The sequence below is a fragment of the Nilaparvata lugens genome, chromosome 3 (genome assembly GCF_014356525.2).
Source record: "Nilaparvata lugens isolate BPH chromosome 3, ASM1435652v1, whole genome shotgun sequence".
NCBI lineage: Eukaryota > Metazoa > Arthropoda > Insecta > Hemiptera > Delphacidae > Nilaparvata > Nilaparvata lugens.
In genome coordinates, this window is record NC_052506.1 from 96,786,026 (window position 1) to 96,802,204 (window position 16,179).

Here is a 16,179-nt window from a genome sequence, read left to right on the forward strand (position 1 = left end):
TCAAAATAATTTGCTATGCATGATCTATAAAAATCCTTTGATATTTATGTTTTCCTGAATTTGTTTTGAATGTTTTTTGGAGAAATATTAGCATTAATATTGGCTAAAAATTAAGTATTTAATTTTAGGTGAATCTATTGCCAAGGGTATTTATTGTGTGTGTCGAGTTTTTTCATGTTTTGAAAACAATTATTTTGACCCCATAGCTCATCTTAGTGTAATAAGGTGGTGAACATATAAAAAGTCCCCACCCTAACCCCTTTGCTAAGGGAATGGGGGGGATTCACAGGTATCATCTTTTGGTTTCTCGCATATATCTTACGGTTATGAATATATTGTACGAAAATTCCTACATCTCTTAACTTTCCCTATATCTCTCTCATAATTTTCGAGATTATAGGAGTTTAAAGGTGCGAAGTTTTAGAAAATACACATTTGCCTCCAATTTTTGCTCTTTTTGGCCTCATACCTTATTAATATTATTGATAAAAAATCCATTTTGATCATGAGCGTTTTTGAGCATTCATTGCCTTTGGAGCATTCTCTCCACAGTCAAGCCTAGAATAGTTTCACATTTTACTACAATGTTGCGTTAGTATTGCGCTTCCATCATTTAGCGGGGGTTTTGAAAATTGTAAATAATTCAAGTGTGAAGAAATCATAACAAGAATGCAATTTATTAGGAAAGACATTTCAATAATATTGTCATCAGACCTTAACCAGCCAGGTCACACGATATTATTCTAGACCACTAGACTTTGTTCAAACTGCATGGGATTTGGCCCAGTATAATTATAATGTTTCTAATAACGCAGTCATCAGCTTTGAAAATTGCAAAACACTTTTAATGTAGGCTTACAACTTAAAAATAATAGCTCGTTGGTATTAAAAACTCAATTTATTAGAAATACAATACTTTTTGAAACCCCAGTTCATCAAATCAATCAAAGTATCAGAATCAGAACCAGAATCATCAAAGATTCAAAAAGCATCTTTTGATCATTTTTTTGAACCATATTATTTTTAACATCATTGATGTGCATTATTTTGTATTAATGTGCATTTTTCATATTGAATTTTATTCAGTTACTGTATTTTTATTATTCTATATACGACTTGTTATTTCTTCTTTTTTCAAAATTGTATTATGTTGAAAATTATTGTATTGTGTGAAGGTGGCAAAATGGGGGTTTACCTGTTGTCTCCATGAATAAATAAATATTATTCATCATCAGCATTATTTTGAAAAGAAAGGGCTTTGTTAAAAATCTTGGATTGGATCCTCTACTAGTGCAAACAGTTTTTGATGACTTCATAGGAGTCAGTTTTCACTAATTCATTTTTCCAGAATTTTCATTGATGAGGAAATGCATAAAAATTAATCTTGGTGTTCAAAATCTTGTCATGTATAGTGTTAGAACGAAAACATACCGAACGATATAAGGTAGCATTATCGATATCCTACTCAACACATATTGAGTTGACAGTTATCACTTGAAATTTCAAGTGTTATTAAACAAGTAGAACTAGCCTTTCAAATCATCAATCAATTAAAACTTATGGATAATTATTGAGTGGCTTGAAGATAAGAGGTCTGATAAAATAAAGGCAAGGCCTAAAAATTGTGAAACATCCTGTGAAGTCATGAGAGCATCTTGGCAAATAAACATTTTTAAGAATTCATAGTTTCCAGTATGAGTCAAGTAATCATTGCTGATAGGTGAAGTTCGAAGTCTGTCCGACAAAGCTCAAGTCTTATTATTTTTCAATTTCAATAGTGATATCTTAACCTAAACGACGACAAAAATGGATAAGCCCAATAGTGCTATGATTATTAAACAACCAACAACAAATCAAGAGGGCAGAAAAATTACACAGTATTTTGTTTCTATTGTTGGTGAGTAGGATTTGTGTGAATTAAGTAGCAATTTATTATGCTCCCATTAATGTCTATCACCATCAGTAAATTACAAAAATTTCAACTCTGGATGAAACCTATAATTTTTAGTAATTTTATATGAAATTATGGATGCACATTACACATTCTATTAGTTGAGGATATATTATGCTGCAATGATATATTGGAAATAATAATAATGCATTAGTAAAAACAACTATTTTCACTTGATTCCATCAAGTTCCACTATTAATTGACTTAAGAAAGAAATGAAGATTCATCCGGGATAACAATAATGATAGAAATAATATGCATTTAAGATAGAAACTATATTATCAAGCAGAATTGGAAGACATATTCCATTATTTTAATATTTCATTCATTATTATTGTTTTTCACATTTTTAATGAAATAGGCAAAGTATAATTCAGGTTTTGAAATAATAAAGAAGGAACAGTTATTTACATTTGAATAATATTATTAATAATAATAATTTATTTGCCTGAATATCATCACAAAATAAGAAAAATTACAATATAAATGAATCAAAAAAGTTTTTCACATTTATAATTATAATGAAAATAGCTTTGAAAATATCTTTCCTTCAAAAGGCTTCATATATTGAGAAATTTAAAAACAATTTCTATGTAAACAGGATAAAATATTGTCTAGAAACTATGCCACAGAAAATTGATAAATATAACTTAACATAGAGAAGAGAAAGTACAGAACATATTTTAATTAATTCCGTAGTACAAAATGTTGATGGGTAACTTACCTTAGTTATCATTGATTTTCCAATATTTGTTTTCTAGAAAAGAAAAAACGGTACATATTTTTATTACTTTCTTAGGGTAAAATGTTAATATCTACGATTTCATTCATCTTGCAAAATTTGTGTTTTGTGACTTGGGCCTTGGCAAATGTTGCAGCTACTCTGATGGCGTTCAATGCGGGAACAATCCTGGCTTGGACGGCGCCGGCCCTCCCAGTGCTAGAGTCACCCAACTCGCCGCTGAACCGCACCATTAGTGACTCGGAGGCGTCGTGGATTGGCTCCCTGGCGGCTGTCGGTGCCCTCTGCGGAGCACTGCCCAGCGGATACGTGTCTGAGACTTTCGGCAGGAAGCTGCCGCTTCTGGCGCTCGGCATTCCGTCTGTCATCTCTTGGGCCATCAAGCTGCAAGGCACGTCATTGGAAATGCTGTATGCAGCTCGTCTGATTGGGGGCTTCACCGCTGGAGCTGCATCCGGCATAACGCCAATGTACATTGGAGAAATCGCTGAGAGTTCAGTTAGAGGTGAGAAAGACTTTCAACCCATTGCGAGTTTGATTACTTGTGTTTGTGAGTAAACTATACAAAATAATAAATAAACTATTCGTTCCCTACAATCCCATTCCATACAAATTTACTGAGACCTATATAATATCCAACCTAATAATATTCGTATAAATTTTATTGGTGGCCCTAACAGCAAGCAGTTCCACCTCACCTGATTTATACAAATTAAATAGATGAGTAGGCTTACATTCAAAAATTGACAGATCAAATTCTTCTGTTCAAATATGTTAGTAAATGTTAAAGCTGCGTTACACCAAATCTATTAACAAAATGTTAATAACTCAATCCTTACAGATTCTATTAGATTGAACATAGCTTATCATACACTTGATGAACATATGTGTTTGTCAAGTTCCGTTCAATCTTTCATCTTAATCTAGATCAATCTTAATCTAGAGTTAACACCTACTCTAGTACATGGGTTTCCCATAGCTGAGTAGGTTAATTCCCAATAGAATTGAATTCCATATTTTTTATAGACCTATTGTATTGTATTTTAGATACTTTGTACTTTTTATGTTTTTAATTGCTTGTTTGTATTTTTTAAAAGAAATAAATCTATTTATTTATTTTTATTATTATTATTTTAATATAATTATTATTATTATCTATAATTATTATTATTATTAGATTATTATTATTAATCTAATAGAATCTATACAAATTAGGCTATGCTAATAACTAAATCCTTATAGATTCTATTAGATTGAACGAAACTTGACAAACACATAAAATGTTCATCATGTGTATGATAAGATATGTTCAATCTAATAGAATCTATAAGGATTGAGTTATTAACATTTTGTTAATAACTTTGGTGTAAACGCAGCTTAAGTGTTTACCAACACTTGATAAGTAAAATTTGATACATTAGATTATTCAAATATTTTCATGTAAGTCGATCATTTATTTCATTTTTGTATGATTTATTAGTACCCTTAAATGTGAATATCTTTGAAACCGTTTCAGTTATCGATCAATCGATGTGCGGTTTTTGCCATTCATTTCCTCTTGGAATTCCGTATCAAACCATGAATTCCTGTTGAAAAATGTAGTTGGTTTCAGAATGGCGGATAAAAATTATTTTGAAGCGACAGAAAAGTAGTTTTTTAATTTGAATAGAATCCCAGATGAAGCCAACTGTCGAATTATCCTTGTGAAAGGAATATTAAGCTGTCTCCATATTTCCCACAAACTCTGAATACATTTATTTATTTGATTTATTTAAATACTACAAATCACGATTTTTATACTTCAGCCGGGACCACCAAATAACGTGCCTATCTGATCACACGGGAGTGACCTGGCTAAAAACTTTTGGTCATAGCTGGGATCGAATACAAACTATAAATGACAGTAAAGAAGCATAGGCCTATCAAAAATGCATGAGTTAATATAGGGAAATCAACCTTTTTTACTAATCACTTTGAACAATTAATTACGACATAGCAGTCAGGTATTTTTATAAATAAAAGCTATTAGCTTCTACTTACATTAGTGTAGCGCTTTCGGACACTAGTTCCTTCATCAACCTTGATGTAGAAGTAGAAGCTAATAGCTTTTATTTAGGTTGATGAGGAAGCGATTCAAGGTTGATGAAGGAACTAGTGTCCGAAAGCGCTACACTAATGTAAGTAGAAGCTAATAGCTTTTATTTATAAAAATACCTGACTGCTATGTCGTAATTAATTGTTCAAAGTGATTATTTAACAAGCAGTTCGTAATGGAATCAAACATTGAAGAGTACTTTTTTACTAGTTGCAAGCCATCTATTGGAATATTTTTCACTCCAATATCACAATCAATAAAAAGTGTGTCAAAGTGAAGATGAAGACTAATAATAATAACAATAATGTAGATAGATTTTCAGACAAAATTGAAAAAGTGAAGTATGCTACTGTAGGCTACAGTTATAGGAGACATAGTAACTGTACTGTAGGCCTACCAATCAAAACGAGACTATATTGAATGTACCTAATAATTCACTTTATAAAAAATATATTTGATTATCTAAGCTTTAAATATTAACATTTCCAATAGGTACTCGAAGAGTCACTATTCAAAGGCCGTGGCCGGGTTGCACAAGTTGTTGTAAATAAATAAATTACATCAAACAGTACACTTTCTTCAATCGAAAATAGTTAAGCAAGTGCTTTTACTGACATTTTATTATAAAACGCTTTTTGAGGATGTCAATGATAAATCAACAATTTAAATAAAATTAATCGTTTCTTACATACAAATGTTATGATAAGAATAGAACATGTATTTATAATTTATTACAAAGTGTTTCTACAGTCAGTAGGTAATAAGATGAAAAATTTAATCCAAATAGCTACATCAGTATCAGATCTTTGATAATAATTTATTGAATATACTGGTATGAAGTTATGAGGATTAACAAGTCCAACGGACACTTATTAACGTGAGCTATATTCTCATTGAGAAACTTTTACGGTACTTGAAAGATTATAGTCCTATTATTCAATTGAGATGATCTGTTAATAATTGAGAACCCTTCTACAAAAGTCACTGAACACTCCAAGTCAAAAAGATCCAATGATATAATAAATCATTAGAATTATTAGAATAATATTACTCAATACTGTATTAGCTATATGAGTCAGTTCTTAAAGTTGATCTGTTATTTTTAGCGACAGATTAGCCAATAGGTTATCAATAATATTTTCACTTATAATATTATAATAATCTCAAGGATAACTTTTCCTTTTCGAACACTTTGGTTGAAGTCATAGGTAGTAGGCCTAAATAGTGCCTAATAGTCCTAATAGTGCCTAATAGTCCCTAATGGAAGTCTACTCCCAATATTGGTCTGATTTCGTTGAAAAATATTGTTACATGATAAAAATTAAAATTACAATTGTTTAAGTACCAGTACTCTTTTCATATTATAATCTATTCACGGATTTGCATGAGAATTGAGGATTAGGATTATTTGGAAAATCCTAGAAAATGTATCTGCCATTAGTAATTATTTGATATAAAATTCTTCAAGTGGTTTACGTTTCGCCTACTTCCAATCATTGGCTTCAAATTATTCATATATAACGATTAAGAATCGAAGAAATGTGTTACAGTACCGGTAAAAAACATTGAAATTGTTTTATGTATTTGTAACGAAATCAATGAGAAGTTTTATATCGAAGCATGAGGAATGCATCTAGACTTGAGTGGATCATAATAAATACAGTAGTTTAATACTACTTGGTTTATGATGATAGGATTTAGAAGCTGTCATTGAATACTTCTTGAAGATAAGTGCTCACTATCCAAATCGCTATGAACTTGGAACAAAACGGAAAGGCTTGTTCATCTTATTAGCTTTGAATTTCCATTGAATTGATGATACATTTTTACGGTTTTTAATTTCATTTAAAATTATTGTATTACTAATTATTATTATCAGATTGAAGTTTTCAGCTCTGTGGAATTCAATATTGTGTAGTAACTCACACAGGAGGATGGAGATAAAAATTGTAATTCTGTAATCCTCTGACTGATTGACTTGCAGAGAAATCATTTTTCTTTCAGTTTGTGACTCATGACTGTCGACTTGATCATGAGAGAATTACTTTACTATCAAGCTATTTTCATGGAGATACTTAATTTTGATAGTAAATAAAAAAAGCCAAGTAGGCCTACAAAAGGTCGTGAGGAATAAGAAAACAGAAATTCAGCAAACGAGGGAGTGTGAAACACTATAAATATAGCGAGCTTTATTCACTCATCCTACTGCGTGTAGCACTCTCCCTAAATAATTATTTCATTTTGAATTATAATCCAAGATATGTATGTGCAGTATTTGTCTATTGTAGGCTAATTTGTAATTGATTTGAGAATTTCGCAATTATGGTCTGTTGTTTTTCTTTCACTTCTTGAAGTTGAGTGTTCACTTTGTTCTTTTACTTCAATTTATCTTTTCAGAGAGACTTTTCGTAGAGATTTTGTTTATTTTTATTTCAATATTTTCATTATATTAGTAATAGATTACACAGTTTTCTACATTGTTTATTCGATCATGTATTGAGAGAGCAATAATTAAATTTCATTTTTGAGCTCTCATATATGGTGTATTTCATGATAAATAAATTATGTCAGTTTTCAATAGATCAGTGTTGAAAATTGGTAAGTAGAAATAATCACTATAGGCAAGGAATTTTAACAGTGCGGTATATTCTTTCCATTATACATCCCATTATTATGCATACTGAAAAAAATATACCCTTATCGTACACAGTACCCACCTTGCTCATTATTCCATTTGCAATAAACCCAAATTAGAATATAACACAGGAAAAAATATACAAATAGTTGGGTCATGGATTACAGAAAACTAGTTGAATACGGTAATTTAGAGCTGATTATTTATTCATTTATCGAATTTTTGCAACACAAGCATCACATAATTAGAATGGAAAACAGGCCTTGGCGTAAAAGTTGTTCCTAAGTTTAAATTTAGTACAATGAATTGTCCCATGTATTATAATTAACTATTTTAAACTTTATGATTACAGTTTTTAATCTTATATTCTAGCAGCATCCACACAGGGACAATAGTAGCTTCTACTAGCTGCCACGGGAACACAGAATTGGAATTGTCTGGAACTCAATTATTGTTACTGTCTGTGTGCAGGCTGCTTACGATATAAGCAATATATATGAATATTGTCGCATTTATTATTTGTGTTACATTCCAGCAGATCAATTTCCGTTTGAACCGTGATGGTGTAAATAAGCTATATTCATATAGGCCTACATACCGTAGTCATAGGGTCAAAACATAGTGGAGCAAAGAAGGTAGATGGTATCAGAGATAGGCAGATAGCTGAGATAATAGGATTGGCCGTTGCCTGTTGGGCTAGCGGCCAGCCGGATCACCAAAATCTGGAGGCCGGTCGTCAGAATCTGGCGACCCTAAGTGTAAGGGCCATCCTATACTCTGTACAGAATTAGTTTTTACTTGGGATGGACATGCGCAGTAGAGAAAGATTACAGCGGGAGGGATGCAGAGGTGCGATGTTGCCGTTTTGAAGCGGCCAGGGTTCTCCAACTTCTAGTGAATGTTCATATGCTCATGCTACACATGCAAAGTTTCCTGTCTGAAAGCAGTCAGACGACTGACAGATTGGCCACTGTGCTTCCACCTATGACTCTATTAATCACTGTAATTGGCTGATCTTCCTCCATTTCTCTGCGCTGCATATTCCTACAAGTCCGAAGTAAATTTGTACAGACTATAATCAGCCAATCGGAGAGCTTCCTGCCCTTCCGACTCTGAAAACATTTAATATGGTCTGGCCCTTAAGAGCGCAATAAGAACCAATACACAGTATTTTATGCAACTTCAATAGAAAATATTATTTCTGTTTCAGGAACGCTTGGCACATTTTTCCAGTTGATGCTCACCGTTGGTATTCTGTATGTGTACGTGGTTGGAACACTGTTCAGTTACAGTTCACTGCAAGTACTGTGTGGCATAGTGCCGGTTGTGTTCATGCTGCTATTTGTGAAGGCGCCTGACAGCCCGACCTACCTGTTGAAGAAGGGCCGTCGCCATGATGCCGAGAAGGCGCTGCGTCTGCTCAGAGGCCCATCTTATGACATACATGCTGAGCTCAACAACATTCAGTATGAATTGGACAAAGCTTCAAGACAAAAAGTTTCTTTTGCAAAGGCTATAATGAAAAAAGCCTCTTTAAAGAGCTTATTCATAGCTCTAGGTTTGATGTTATTTCAGCAATTTTCTGGAGTGAATGCTGTCATATTCTATTCAGTATCTATATTTCAAGCAGCTGGAAGCACTCTAGACCCATCTATTTGTACAGTGATTGTTGGCATCATTCAGGTCATTGTTACTTATTTCTCAGCAGTTTTGGTGGACAAGGCTGGTAGAAGAATACTCCTTCTAATCTCCTCGTCGGTTATGGCTCTCTGCCTAGGTTGTTTGGGATATTATTTCCATCTTCAACAAAAAGGTGAAGACGTTAGCAATATTGGTATGATACCTCTAGTAAGTGTTTGCGTTTTCATAGTTGTCTTCTCTTTAGGGTTCGGTCCAATCCCTTGGCTCATGACAGGTGAGTTATTTTCTGGTGATATCAAAGGCTTTGCCTCAAGTTTGGCAGTTACCCTTAATTGGACATCCACATTTATACTGACAAAAACCTTCCAATCATTCCTCACTACAATTGGAGCTGATTGGACATTTTGGGCTCTAGCTTCAATATGCAGTGTAGGAACTGTATTTGTGTTTTTATTTGTTATTGAAACAAAAGGTAAAAGTCTAGAAGAAATTCAATGTGAACTGGCAGGGAAACCTTACTTACCCAATGATAATGATAAACTATGAAAACTAAAAGTTTATAATGATGCAACAACGTATTTTTTGTATTATTTATTTATGTATTGATTTTTTACAACTGTTAATACGAGTGATTACAATAATAGAACATGAAAAACAGAGTAAATAATCTTTTTAGTCTACTTGATGGTCTTTGAATAATTGAAAGAACACGCTTTTCATGTGAGGTGAACGAAATTTAATAATTTGTAATTTTTATCTAATAAACTGTTAAAACCGTTTGTAATAATCATTTACAAAGCAACTTAATATTTGTATAATAATTTCATGAATAGTCTTTGCCTGTTATGGTTTCGAATGTAATACCTACAACCAAGAAATTCAAAAAGTATTCATGTCATTGATAGAATGTAAAATATATCAAGGCAACAGTAAAGACTATTCTTATCAATCACCATCTGTTGTTTTCTATAATAAAATAAATAATACGTGAGAGTCTCAATCCTTACTTACAGTATCAACACTTTTTCATAAATCTATTATCCTGAAACCTGAACGAAACCTTTATGTTTTCAATATTTAAAATAAAACTGAAAAATAGATCATAATATTAAGATAATATTGAATCCAGAAATTTCAAACAGTTCAAAAGTAGAATAGTAATTAGTTCAATAAACTAATAACTGATTTATTACTGTACGGTAATACAAATATATAACTATAATAAAAATTAGTTACAAGTACAAATAATACTGTATACATGTAGGAATTAAATAGAAAATCTGATTTTTAAGCTATGTAAACATGGATAAATTCTACAAAAGTCCAATTCAATCTACATATGAACATGGAATGTCCATAAAGATCAAAATGGTGGCCAGCACTAGCATGCTGCTAACATTTCATAGCACCTCTTCTCGGACGTCTCCTAATTCCCAATTTCTTGGAATTAAACTTTGTATAAATTAATTTTTTATAGAAACATGAAGGCTTTATACATACTATTGAAACATGAAAAAATTTTGTATCGGAAAAATAATTACAAATATAACATAGAATAATATTGAGCAGCCCATAGACCTATAATGTTATTGTACAATATACTATCTACTTTATAACATTGTCAGGCCACAGCCACACAACTGTAGTAAACAGCTGCGGCCACCACAGTGTCTATAGTTATATTATCAATTTTTATAGTCTAGTAGCTAATATAATAGTATAAAAGTCTGGCAAATAAGATTCATTGTCTCATTACTGTATTTTGGGTAGTCTCCATGCCGGTTTGTTTTCCGAATAAAGCTTTTTAAAAAGCATGTCACTAGTTCCATTTAGCTTGTTTGGCCTGATATCACAAGTACTGGTACTTATTGTACAATAATATTTCAGGTCTATGGGCCTACTTTCAACATGAAAGAAACTTTATTATATTGATATATGGTATTTTATCTTCTTCGGTTAATAAATTAAATTACAATAATATTATAGAATTTTATTATTATTTTTATATAAAAATGATATTTTTAGTAGATAAATAAGTAGAAGAGTACATTTTATTCATTAAAAATAATTATTATTATTCATTAACAATTATTTAGAATATTATAGCTATTAACCAGTTTTTCATTATATATTAGTAATAGATTACACAGTTTTCTACATTGTTTATTCGATCATGTATTGAGAGAGCAATAATTAAATTTCATTTTTGAGCTCTCATATATGGTGTATTTCATGATAAATAAATTATGTCAGTTTTCAATAGATCAGTGTTGAAAATTGGTAAGTAGAAATAATCACTATAGGCAAGGAATTTTAACAGTGCGGTATATTCTTTCCATTATACATCCCATTATTATGCATACTGAAAAAAATATACCCTTATCGTACACAGTACCCACCTTGCTCATTATTCCATTTGCAATAAACCCAAATTAGAATATAACACAGGAAAAAATATACAAATAGTTGGGTCATGGATTACAGAAAACTAGTTGAATACGGTAATTTAGAGCTGATTATTTATTCATTTATCGAATTTTTGCAACACAAGCATCACATAATTAGAATGGAAAACAGGCCTTGGCGTAAAAGTTGTTCCTAAGTTTAAATTTAGTACAATGAATTGTCCCATGTATTATAATTAACTATTTTAAACTTTATGATTACAGTTTTTAATCTTATATTCTAGCAGCATCCACACAGGGACAATAGTAGCTTCTACTAGCTGCACGGGAACACAGAATTGGAATTGTCTGGAACTCAATTATTGTTACTGTCTGTGTGCAGGCTGCTTACGATATAAGCAATATATATGAATATTGTCGCATTTATTATTTGTGTTACATTCCAGCAGATCAATTTCCGTTTGAACCGTGATGGTGTAAATAAGCTATATTCATATAGGCCTACATACCGTAGTCATAGGGTCAAAACATAGTGGAGCAAAGAAGGCAGATGGTATCAGAGATAGGCAGATAGCTGAGATAATAGGATTGGCCGTTGCCTGTTGGGCTAGCGGCCAGCCGGATCACCAAAATCTGGAGGCCGGTCGTCAGAATCTGGCGACCCTAAGTGTAAGGGCCATCCTATACTCTGTACAGAATTAGTTTTTACTTGGGATGGACATGCGCAGTAGAGAAAGATTACAGCGGGAGGGATGCAGAGGTGCGATGTTGCCGTTTTGAAGCGGCCAGGGTTCTCCAACTTCTAGTGAATGTTCATATGCTCATGCTACACATGCAAAGTTTCCTGTCTGAAAGCAGTCAGACGACTGACAGATTGGCCACTGTGCTTCCACCTATGACTCTATTAATCACTGTAATTGGCTGATCTTCCTCCATTTCTCTGCGCTGCATATTCCTACAAGTCCGAAGTAAATTTGTACAGACTATAATCAGCCAATCGGAGAGCTTCCTGCCCTTCCGACTCTGAAAACATTTAATTTGGTCTGGCCCTTAAGAGCGCAATAAGAACCAATACACAGTATTTTATGCAACTTCAATAGAAAATATTATTTCTGTTTCAGGAACGCTTGGCACATTTTTCCAGTTGATGCTCACCGTTGGTATTCTGTATGTGTACGTGGTTGGAACACTGTTCAGTTACAGTTCACTGCAAGTACTGTGTGGCATAGTGCCGGTTGTGTTCATGCTGCTATTTGTGAAGGCGCCTGACAGCCCGACCTACCTGTTGAAGAAGGGCCGTCGCCATGATGCCGAGAAGGCGCTGCGTCTGCTCAGAGGTCCATCTTATGACATACATGCTGAGCTCAACAACATTCAGTATGAATTGGACAAAGCTTCAAGACAAAAAGTTTCTTTTGCAAAGGCTATAATGAAAAAAGCCTCTTTAAAGAGCTTATTCATAGCTCTAGGTTTGATGTTATTTCAGCAATTTTCTGGAGTGAATGCTGTCATATTCTATTCAGTATCTATATTTCAAGCAGCTGGAAGCACTCTAGACCCATCTATTTGTACAGTGATTGTTGGCATCATTCAGGTCATTGTTACTTATTTCTCAGCAGTTTTGGTGGACAAGGCTGGTAGAAGAATACTCCTTCTAATCTCCTCGTCGGTTATGGCTCTCTGCCTAGGTTGTTTGGGATATTATTTCCATCTTCAACAAAAAGGTGAAGACGTTAGCAATATTGGTATGATACCTCTAGTAAGTGTTTGCGTTTTCATAGTTGTCTTCTCTTTAGGGTTCGGTCCAATCCCTTGGCTCATGACAGGTGAGTTATTTTCTGGTGATATCAAAGGCTTTGCCTCAAGTTTGGCAGTTACCCTTAATTGGACATCCACATTTATACTGACAAAAACCTTCCAATCATTCCTCACTACAATTGGAGCTGATTGGACATTTTGGGCTCTAGCTTCAATATGCAGTGTAGGAACTGTATTTGTGTTTTTATTTGTTATTGAAACAAAAGGCAAAAGTCTAGAAGAAATTCAATGTGAACTGGCAGGGAAACCTTACTTACCCAATGATAATGATAAACTATGAAAACTAAAAGTTTATAATGATGCAACAACGCATTTTTTGTATTATTTATTTATGTATTGATTTTTTACAACTGTTAATACGAGTGATTACAATAATAGAACATGAAAAACAGAGTAAATAATCTTTTTAGTCTACTTGATGGTCTTTGAATAATTGAAAGAACACGCTTTTCATGTGAGGTGAACGAAATTTAATAATTTGTAATTTTTATCTAATAAACTGTTAAAACCGTTTGTAATAATCATTTACAAAGCAACTTAATATTTGTATAATAATTCATGAATAGTCTTTGCCTGTTATGGTTTCGAATGTAATACCTACAACCAAGAAATTCAAAAAGTATTCATGTCATTGATAGAATGTAAAATATATCAAGGCAACAGTAAAGACTATTCTTATCAATCACCATCTGTTGTTTTCTATAATAAAATAAATAATACGTGATAGTCTCAATCCTTACTTACAGTATCAACACTTTTTCATAAATCTATTATCCTGAAACCTGAACGAAACCTTTATGTTTTCAATATTTAAAATAAAACTGAAAAATAGATCATAATATTAAGATAATATTGAATCCAGAAATTTCAAACAGTTCAAAAGTAGAATAGTAATTAGTTCAATAAACTAATAACTGATTTATTACTGTACGGTAATACAAATATATAACTATAATAAAAATTAGTTACAAGTACAAATAATACTGTATACATGTAAGAATTAAATAGAAAATCTGATTTTTAAGCTATGTAAACATGGATAAATTCTACAAAAGTCCAATTCAATCTACATATGAACATGGAATGTCCATAAAGATCAAAATGGTGGCCAGCACTAGCATGCTGCTAACATTTCATAGCACCTCTTCTCGGACGTCTCCTAATTCCCAATTTCTTGGAATTAAACTTTGTATAAATTAATTTTTTATAGAAACATGAAGGCTTCATACATACTATTGAAACATGAAAAAAATTTGTATCGGAAAAATAATTACAAATATAACATAGAATAATATTGAGCAGCCCATAGACCTATAATGTTATTGTACAATATACTATCTACTTTATAACATTGTCAGGCCACAGCCACACAACTGTAGTAAACAGCTGCGGCCACCACAGTGTCTATAGTTATATTATCAATTTTTATAGTCTAGTAGCTAATATAATAGTATAAAAGTCTGGCAAATAAGATTCATTGTCTCATTACTGTATTTTGGGTAGTCTCCATGCCGGTTTGTTTTCCGAATAAAGCTTTTTAAAAAGCATGTCACTAGTTCCATTTAGCTTGTTTGGCCTGATATCACAAGTAGGCTACTGGTACTTATTGTACAATAATATTTCAGGTCTATGGGCCTACTTTCAACATGAAAGAAACTTTATTATATTGATATATGGTATTTTATCTTCTTCGGTTAATAAATTAAATTACAATAATATTATAGAATTTTATTATTATTTTTATATAAAAATGATATTTTTAGTAGATAAATAAGTAGAAGAGTACATTTTATTCATTAAAAATAATTATTATTATTCATTAACAATTATTTAGAATATTATAGCTATTAACCAGTTTTTCCTTATATGAATAATATTATGTTGGCATAAACTCGCGTAGTTAGATCATGTTTGATAATAACAAATACTTTATTGATCATAAATATTTCAAGAATACATGGACTATGTCAGACAATCATAAGACAATAAAAGGTTCACAAAATTAAAAGAAAAACTATTAGTGAAATATACTAATTAATAGGATGTACAATACCATAACACTTAACTTCAGTCAATCTCAAAATATTGTAACAACTTGTTCCATTTTAAAATGTATGACCGTTATGGAATACAGTGCTCGTAAGGTAACGAATTTGCGTTCTTATTTGGATATTTATTACATTAAAATTATTATTGGCAATAACAAGGATGTAGTATTAGTAAATATAAAACATAAATGAGTTATCATCTTACTTCTAGCGATAACTATGCATCATCATTTCACTTGATATGGCATAATTCATTCATAATAATTTCAAATCGCAGTTCGTGATGGACATCAATAACTTATTATACTCTAATCTACTTGAATGACTATACATTGGCCTATCAAGTTGTTGCCAGGCCACCCCGGAACACTGCATAATAACCGTGGCCCGGGCTTTCAGTACATCTGAATGTCAGATGTTTTTTGGTATAATAGCAAAAATTATCTGAAGATTAATACTTTGAAGATGAAATTTAATACTTAGAGTTGCTATCGACAATGTTTTAAAAAACGTCAACTGTGAGATGTCAATTTCATTCATGCAATACATAAAACGCTGATGGTAGTAGCTATTTCTGCGTCTGAGCTACCTGTTGTAGAAATATCAAGAGAGGATTGATATTTTTACAGTCTTGAGTTGATCAGAAAGATGAATACGGTTTTCAAGAGATTATTTTTTATACAAGACTATAAAAATGTGTAAAAGCATTGTTGCAAGTAAAGCAACAGCAATTTCAGCTGCAAGTAATGCTATTTGCCCCAAGGAATCCAAATAATGAATTATTAAACCAAGATGAACTTTGAATTATTAACACTTTGCGATCTGAAATATGTTGTTGAAGATT

The 16,179-nt window shown here is 32.1% G+C and overlaps 2 protein-coding genes across 2 annotated transcripts; both read left to right on the top strand.

The window, feature by feature from the left end:
* Positions 1-1,626: 1,626 nt before the first annotated feature.
* On the top strand, positions 1,627-10,070 carry LOC111046366 (facilitated trehalose transporter Tret1). The gene is made up of 3 exons (XM_022331888.2): positions 1,627-1,897; positions 2,830-3,198; positions 8,634-10,070. Exons 1-3 carry the CDS (start codon positions 1,807-1,809, stop codon positions 9,608-9,610), a joined length of 1,437 nt encoding a protein of 478 aa, XP_022187580.2. The 5' UTR covers positions 1,627-1,806; the 3' UTR covers positions 9,611-10,070.
* Positions 10,071-11,310: 1,240 nt separating this feature from the next.
* LOC120350319 (facilitated trehalose transporter Tret1-like) lies at positions 11,311-15,435 on the top strand. The gene is made up of 2 exons (XM_039422981.1): positions 11,311-11,344; positions 12,525-15,435. Exons 1-2 carry the CDS (start codon positions 11,311-11,313, stop codon positions 13,565-13,567), a joined length of 1,077 nt encoding a protein of 358 aa, XP_039278915.1. The 3' UTR covers positions 13,568-15,435.
* The last annotated feature ends 744 nt before the right edge of the window (positions 15,436-16,179 follow it).